The 8,193-nt window shown below is 52.6% G+C and overlaps 1 protein-coding gene across 1 annotated transcript in view; it reads right to left on the bottom strand.

Moving 5' to 3' along the window:
* The window catches only part of Syvn1 (synovial apoptosis inhibitor 1, synoviolin), a 7,112-nt gene extending 3,875 nt beyond the window's left edge, over positions 1-3,237 (bottom strand). The window contains exons 1-8 of the mRNA XM_013021085.1: positions 3,105-3,237; positions 2,141-2,289; positions 1,852-1,944; positions 1,603-1,755; positions 1,451-1,499; positions 958-1,061; positions 255-381; positions 65-164 (exon numbers count right to left, since the gene is read on the bottom strand). Of these exons, the coding sequence (XP_012876539.1) occupies positions 65-164; positions 255-381; positions 958-1,061; positions 1,451-1,499; positions 1,603-1,755; positions 1,852-1,944; positions 2,141-2,272 (758 nt within the window). The 5' untranslated portion in view covers positions 2,273-2,289; positions 3,105-3,237. The remainder of the gene's footprint in view (positions 1-64; positions 165-254; positions 382-957; positions 1,062-1,450; positions 1,500-1,602; positions 1,756-1,851; positions 1,945-2,140; positions 2,290-3,104) is intronic.
* Between the last annotated feature and the right edge of the window lie 4,956 nt (positions 3,238-8,193).

Raw genomic sequence — 8,193 nt, 5'->3', positions numbered from 1 at the left:
GGGGGGGGGGGAGGGGGCAATGACACACAGGATCAGGGGAGTGGAGTACCAGAGCTAAACTCACCTCATGGCCAGGTACATGGGCCGGATGGCAAAGAGTGGGAAGGTGTGTACCTTGATCATGATGGTCATGAAGGCCATGTACAACAGAACCTTGATGAAGCCTGTAGAGAGCAGCTGGTCAGAGCTGTACAGGCAGACAGTGGGTGAGGGGCTGGGCAGGGGAGGGGAGGAAGCCCAGCCCCCCTCCTCACCTGTGAAGAGCTCTGTGTAGAGCATGTACACAGCCTTATTATCCCAAGGGTTCTCGCTCTGGAGGTCCACAGAGTGCAACACGTACTTGACGAAGATGGTCAGCACCATGGTCATCAGGATGGCATACTGGAGAGGACACAGGGAGACGTGAACTCCAATCCCCCCACCCTTTGCGATAGCCAGGCTGCTGCACCAGGCCTGCACACGGAAGGCATGGCAGGAGCAGCCTAGGCTCCTCCACTCACTACTTGGAAATTTAAATGACTCCCTCAACTACACTTTGCTCATCAGTGGACTACAGAATTACTGTTCATTATAGCCATGTCTTGCTAATTAAGAAAAGCAGGTCAGGAGCTTGGCACAAGACCTGACATACATCAGCCCTCTGCAAACGTGAACTGTCACAGAACACTCTTCCTCTGGCCTTGGAACATGGCATCCCTAACAGTCCAGCCATCCGGAGCTGGCTCTGATGCCAGCTTCCAGCAAGACTTCCTGAACCCCAAGTCAAGGTTTCCCCAGAATCAGCCTCTTTGAGTCCCCCTCCCCAGCCACCACCCAGGAGTGAGAGTGACCACGGCTCCATGGTTGCCAGCGCAGGTGGGGCCACGCGGCATGTGCTCAGTTGGGTTTGTTGGGTCACCCGGGGCACATGCGCTGCTACCTCAGGCTTGTCCCCTCAACTTCCCAAGTCACTTTTACCTCAAAGCCAAACACCAGCTGCACAGAGGCCCCCCGGGTCAGGATGCTGTGATAGGCATGGCTGACGAAGAGGAAGTCCAGGATACCCAGGAGGAACATAAGGGCTGTGGGGAACCCCGAGTTGGGGGAGTGGAGTCAGCCAAGGCCTGACAGCCACTTCCTGCCCTACAACAGCCAACCTCAAATCCACCATGGCCCTGGCGCCACCATCGAGTCAGGTGGGCACACTCCACTAGATTCAGCCCTCTGGGAACTCTAGTTTTACCCAGGGTAGGACATCAGGGCAGCCCCAGGAGGCATAGAAGTGAGGGTCCAGAGAGCTGAGTGGAACAAGTAAAAGACTATGCAAATTAACCCCTAAATTATCTTTCCTGTACAGCTGTGGGCTGAGGGGCAGCGCGGGCCCTGGGGTAAAGGCCTGCACACTACTGACATTCCATGGCTTCTCTCCTCCCTCCAGCTATGACCCCCGCCCTCCAAGAGCCTCACTCACAGACGATGCGGCAGTGAAAGAGCCAGGAGATATTGGGGCTTCGTTCCATCTGAGGCAGAGCGGGGGGGGGGGGGGGCCTGTTAGGAAGGCAAGGCTCACCTTGCCTCCCCAACCCAGCCACAGGGATCCCAAGCCTGCCACTCCCAACTCACAAAGTCCACCCGGTCCTCTGCCAGCCAGTGGAAACATTTGAGAAAGAGGAGGAGAGTGAAGAGTGCGACAAAGCGGGGACTGAAGTCATCCCGAAAGACAGTGAAGGCCAGACAAGTCTCCGTGACGGCATACCAGGAACGCTCCAAAAGGTGCTGGGGGTTGGACAGGGGATGATGATGAAGAATCGAGACATTCTGTTTGCTCAGTCCCCAGCCCCTCGCCTTTGCTGCCAGCCACTGACACCTTACCTCCATCTCTGCTGCCCTCAGCTGCCCAAAGAACACTTTGCCCATCACCTTGCCCAACAGGAAGACAAGGACAAAGGCCTGTATATACAGGACCTAGGAGTGGAGAAAGGCTATGGTTTGAAGTCACTTTCTGTTTTCTGCTCCCCAAATCCTCATCAGTTCATTCAAAAGTTAGACAGCTAGTGGCTACTACTCCCCCTACTTACCGGATATGTAGCCCCACCTCTGCCCCAGGCAGACTCCTCCTTCCCTCCCAGGGCGATCCTCCCTCCCAGAGCCCTGAACTCACTGCCATGCTGGGGCTGGACTTGGTCAAGTATACCACAGTGGGGTAGAACTGGTGTTTGAGGTAGTAGGCATGTGCCACCACGGCTCCGGTCAGTGCCAGGCTGGCCGCCATCATCACTGCGGTGCGGAACATTGCCCTGGCCCGGAGACCTGCCATTGGGTGGGAAAGATGTAGAAGAAAATGTATGTAAAGATCGCAAACCGAATACAGTGCCTGGCACAGCATCAATAGGAGAAAAGGAGATTGAATCTTGCAATCATCGGATCCGGGACACCATATGCCAGAAACTGAGGCTCAGAGGGGTCAAGGGATCTCATTGCTACAAGGCCTGGAACCTGGATCAGTCCTGTTTTAAATCTAGGACTCTTTTCACGCTGCCCTGCCAAGATGATCCTCTAGGGAGGCGAAAACAAAAAGCAATTGGGGGTGGGGGGGGGCGGGTGGACTGCCACCGCTGACCACCAAGTAAAAGAGCTGGGGCGAGAGGCAAAAGCAAAAATGCGCTGTAGAGGCGGGAACGCTTGGCCTGGGCCGGGAGAAGCCGAGGCGCAAAGGGGCGCAGCTTCATCTGTGACAGCTGTGCGGGGTGGGGGGGTCGGCGCGGACGCGCGCCCCTCGGGAGCGGGTGGGGGTACGTCAGCCTGGAACCCTGACGTCCCCCCCAAGCCCCGAGGCAGTGTCAACTTGGGGCACCGTAGAAACGGCCAGTCGATGGGGTGCAGTGGCGGGGCTGAGGGACCCGGGCGGTCCTCAACCGCGCACCTGTGAGCGCCCGGAGTTGCGAGAGTCGCAGGCGGGGCTGGGCCTCCGGGAGTGCGGCCGCGCTGGCGCTGGCGATCTGCGGCCATCTGACAGGCCGAGCGCAGGCGGGGGACGAAGGGGGTGACCCGATCCCGATGACCTCAAAGGGAAGGTCTTGGTCCCGACCCCAACCCCAACCAGGGCTGGACTTGGACTCACTCACCAGGAGCCCAGCGCGGCGAGCCCGCTCAATCCCCGCGACTGCGGCAGCCGCTCCGGTTAACAACACTCCCCACCCCCTGCGAACCGGAAGCTAGGGGGTAAGACACCTCACTTCCGGCGGCGCGGGCGCGGCGTGGGCCGTACCAAGTGCAGCCGTCTTCTTTGGCTGGCCCAGCGCGTCCTAGGTGGGGCCGGGAACAGCCGCCTTCGGGCCGTTTTAGGGGTCCGTGTCCACCGAGAGGGGCTGAGCAAGAGATGCGACAAGAGACTGGGGCGGCAGAAGACGACGAGGGAGCGCCGGCGTCCCCGTCGGAGTGCCCCGCAGTTGGTACGGTCCCCGCCCCGAGTGGCCGCAACCCAGCCGCACTCCAGCGCCGGGAAGGTGGAGTGTCCTGGGGGCGTGCCACTCGGAGGGGAGCGCGTGCAAGGGACAGACTTCACTGAGGGCTAGAAGGAAATAAGTGTCAGAGTCTCGCTTCAGAGATGGTCACAATAGTCTGATAAACGCGGTGCTCTCTGGGAGACACTGGAAGCAAAACCCAGAAATGTGTCTCCTTCGTGCTTCCTTCACCCCGCCCCGTTGTGTGGGAGTGAGGCCCGTGGCTGCCACGGATTGGCTGCAATAAAGTTACGCGGACCAATAAGAAAAAGAAAGTAAATTTTCTGGCCAATAGAAAGGGAAAAGCAGGTGAGTGGTTGCTAGGGGCGGTACGCTACGTTGCTTAGGACCAGGTCCTGTCCCAGCTGGGAAAGCGCCAGCCGTGGGCTGGTGATCCCTAGCTGGCCTCCGGGAACATTGGCCCAGCCCCGAGAGGGAGGGGCAGGCAGAAGTGCCAGGACTGGGAAGAGGGCAAAGCTTTAATTCCTCCTAATCATGTTTTGTTTAAAATGGATTGATTTTTCAGTGGCTACAGGCCCACATTCCATTCTGCTTACGATTTTGCTGTGGCGCCTTGTTTATTTCTTGGTCACAGTCCCGGCAGCAGTGGTCCCGGGACAGGCTATTTCAGTGTGTGTGTGTGTGTGTGTGCGCCATTCCCAGGGCTTGAACTCAGGACCTATTTCAGTGTGTGTGTGTGTGTGTGTGTGCGCGTGTGCCATTCCCAGGGCTTGAACTCAGGGCCTATTTCAGTGTGTGTGTGCGTGTGTGTGTGCGCGCGCGCGTGCCATTCCCAGGGCTTGAACTCAGGGCCTGCACACTGTCCCAGAGCTTCTTTTGCTCAAGGCTAGCTCTCTACCACTTGAGCCACAGCACCACACACTTCTGGCTTTTTCTGTTTATGTGGTATCGAGGAAATCGAACCGAGGGCTTCATGCATGCTAGGCAAACACTCTACCACTAAACCACATTCTCAGCCCGACTATTTCATTCTGAATCTGGGTTGCCATTGTAAGGTCCATTCCTGGATGGCAAGCAGACCCCCGCTCAGTACCTGTGTTACCTAGGCAACTGGGGCACCTGGAAGAGGTCATATCCGAATCCACTGAGGTCACATCTGGATCTGATGTGGCCACATCTTTCTCCCACCTGGTCCCACCTCCTCTTACCTGGTCCCACTTCCCTTTACCTGGACACATCTTTCCCTGACCCTACCCTAGATAAGGCCTAACCCAGGGCCAGACCCTCTTTTTGCCAGCTGTGTGGAGTGCCAACCTGGCCTGGTCCCAGCAGGTCTACTGAATAAACCTACCCCTTACCTGAATACCACATGCATGGTGCTGTTATTACTTGGCTACCTCTTTTTAAAAACCTAACAGCCACCAGATCAGTCCTTCTACAGTGTGGAGTGTCAGAATGCATCCATTCCATGTGCCTTGCATTTTTCTTTATTTTATTGAAATAAGGATTCTGGATTTAATAAATGCCATCTTGGCATCTGGATTTTCTGAGAACTCTAGGGGTGATAGAGGACACTCTGGATTGCAAATATGTCATGAGTTGTAGGACTCCAGAAAGCTCGTGTTTCCTCTAGATAGTTGGGGCCCTGGTTTTTCCTTATTGTGCCCCTGCATAGTTTGTTCTGCCTGTGTATAAGACTTTTGTTAGAATTAAGTATCCCATTCAGTTGCTTTGCTTATGTATAACCCCTTTATAGGAATAAATATCTTCATCTAGCTCACTTTGTTTTATGAAAAAGGCTTTTGTTAAGGCTGTTAAGGCTTGGTCTCCACCCCAACATGTGGTTTTTGTCTTTAAAAGTTATGTGCTAGACTGGGAAATGTGGTTTGGTGGTAGCATGCTTGCCTAGCATGCATAAAACTATGGGTTCAATTCCTCAGTACCACATAAACAGAAAAAGCCAAAAGTGGTACCGTGGCTCAAGTGGTAAAGTGCTAGCCTTGAGCAAAAGAAGCTCAGGGACAGATAGTGCTCAAGCCCTGAACTGAAGCCCTAGGACTGGCAAAAAAAAAAAAAAGTTATGTGCTGGTAGGAAGGGACGGGGGGAAGGGAATGTGAGAGAAAAATGAGGGAGAGGGTAACAAGTTCAACAAGAAATGTACTCACTACCTTACTTATGTAAATGTAACCCCTCTGTACATCACCTTGACAGCAAAAACAAAAACAAAAAAAAACATTGTCAGTCATGGGGCTTGAACTCTGGGCTGGGTGCTGTCCCTGTGCTCTTCAGCTCAAGGCAAGTGCTCTACCGCCTGAGCCACAGCGCCACTGCTACTTTTCTAGTGGTTTATTGGTGATAAGAGTCTCATGGATTTTTCTGCCTGGGCTGGCTTTGAACCATGATCCCCAGATCTCAGCCTCCTGAGTAGCTAGGATTATAGGCGTGAGCCACTGGTGCCCGGCAAAAAAAAAAAATGTTTTCATTAAAAAAAAAGGGGGGGCTGGGAAGGTGGCTCAGTGGTAGAGAGCTTGCCTTGCATGCCTGAGGCCCTGGGTTCGATTCCTCAGCACCACATAAGCAAAAAGAAAAAAGCCGGAAGTGGCGTTGTGGCTCAAGTGGTAGAGTGCTAGCCTTGAGCTGAAGAGCTGAGGGACAGCGCCCAGGCCCAGAGTTCAGGCCCCACAACAGACCAAAAAAAAAAAGACTCCAGATTCAATTTCTCAAAATGTGGCTTCATGGATTTTTTGCTGTACATTATTTAACCACCAGTCACCAAAACTGTCCCCTAGGTGGTGCTCTTTCCTTTCCTTTCTTTCGTTCTTTTTTTTTTTTTTTTGATCGTAGTGGACCTGAACTTTGGGAGCTGTCTCTCAGCTCTTCAGCTCAAGGCTAGCGCTCTACCATTTGAGCCACAGCGCCACAAACCCAGGGCCTCATGCATGCAAGGCAAGCACTCTACCACTGAGCCATCTTTCCAGCCCTTTCCTTTCTAAGGCTGGAACTTAACAGGGCCTAGGATGCCATCACTAGCTGCCTCAAAATCCTGCAGGCCAGGCTCCAGGAGCTTACACCTGTAATCCTAGCTACTAAGGGAGCTGATCTGAGGATCCCAGTTTGAAGCCAACTAGGGCCGGAGAATCCTTGGGACCTTTTTTTTTTTTTTTTGCCAGTTCTGGGGCTTGCACTCAGAGCCTAGGCACTGTCCCTGAGCTTCTGTTGCTCAAGGCTAGCACTCTACCATTTTAAGCCACAGTACCACTTCTGGCTTTTTCTGTTTATGTGGTACTGAGGAACTGAACCCAGGGCTTCATGCATAGTAGGCAAGCACTCTACTACTAAGCCACATTCTCAGCCCCTCCTTGAGACCCTTTTATTCAATTAACTACCAAAAAGCCAGAAGTGGAGCTGTGAAACAAGTGGTAGAGCATCAACTTTGGATGAAAAAGTTCAGGGACAGCATCCAGGCCTGAGTTTGTTATATGGGAATTTGATCAGTGAGATACAGAGAAACACCACACTTGGAGAGGTCAAATCAGAAGTCTTTATTCCAAAGCTGGTGACTGTGGACGGACTTGTGCCACAAAGAAATTCATAGCCTCAATTGCAGTTAATACAAAGCTTATAAAGGGATAAACCTCATGACCGGTATGAGGAACTAAACCTAGCAAGAGCATGTTTGCAGAAGCAAAGCAAGCTAGGGGAAACAATTGGGCAATCAAGGGCAAGAATTCCCTGGAACAAGACTTTCTAGAGCTTAACAACCCATGACACCTGCAACTCAAGGAATGATCTATATCATCTTTTGAGTTCTTGGAATGGCATATAGCACATCTGTAGTTCTTGGAACAGCGTGAAAAGTCCCCATCTATTAATATGCCAAGATGGCAGTGAGGACAAGATAGTGTTACTTAGTATCCATATTTCAAATTGAAGCCCAGGACCTGCACTAAATAAATGAATAGGGTCCCTGGACTCCCAGGGGACATTCCAGCTCTAGAGACCTGGGCATCATGCTCACTGTATCCCCTCTATGTGCTTCCACATCCAAACTGGTTTGAAGCAAGCCTGAACAGGAAAGTCTGCGAGACACTTATTTCCAATTAATACAAAAAGCCAGAAGTGGAACTGTAGCTCACATGGTAGAGCACCAGCCTTGAGTGAGAAAGCCAAGAAAATGTTCCAAAGTAGATTAGAGGATGGTTGTAAACCTGGTAAATTTGTTAAAACTCTGCATTGTATGCTTGGATTGGGAAAATTATATACATTAAATATGCCTCAATAAAGTCATATTATTTTAAGAATGTAAAAGATGCTGGGCACCGGTGGCTCACACCTGTAATCCTAGCTACTCAGGAGGCTGAGATCTGAGGATCGCGGTTCAAAGCCAGCCCCGGCAGGTTATCTCCAATTAACCACCAGAAAACCAGAAATGGGACTTTGGCTTAAGTGGCAGAGCACTCACTGTGAGCTGAAGAGCTGAGGGACAGCGCCCAGGCCCAGAATTCAAGCCCCATGACTGACCAAAAAAAAAAAAAAAAAGAACGTAGCTGTGCGCCTAGCTACTCAGGAGGCTGAGATCTGATGATCATGGTTCAAAGCCAGCCTGAGCAGGAAAGTCTTTGAGACTCTGTCTCCAATAAACCACCAGAAACCTCGAAGTGGCGCTGTGGCTCAAGTGGTAGGGCACTTGCCTTGAGTTGAAGAGCTGAGGGACAGTGCCCAGGCCCAGAGTTCAAGCCCCATGACTGA

This window comes from Dipodomys ordii, unplaced genomic scaffold (assembly GCF_000151885.1).
Source record: "Dipodomys ordii isolate 6190 unplaced genomic scaffold, Dord_2.0 Scaffold54, whole genome shotgun sequence".
Lineage (NCBI taxonomy): Eukaryota > Metazoa > Chordata > Mammalia > Rodentia > Heteromyidae > Dipodomys > Dipodomys ordii.
This window is presented reverse-complemented; position numbering and strand designations above follow the sequence as displayed.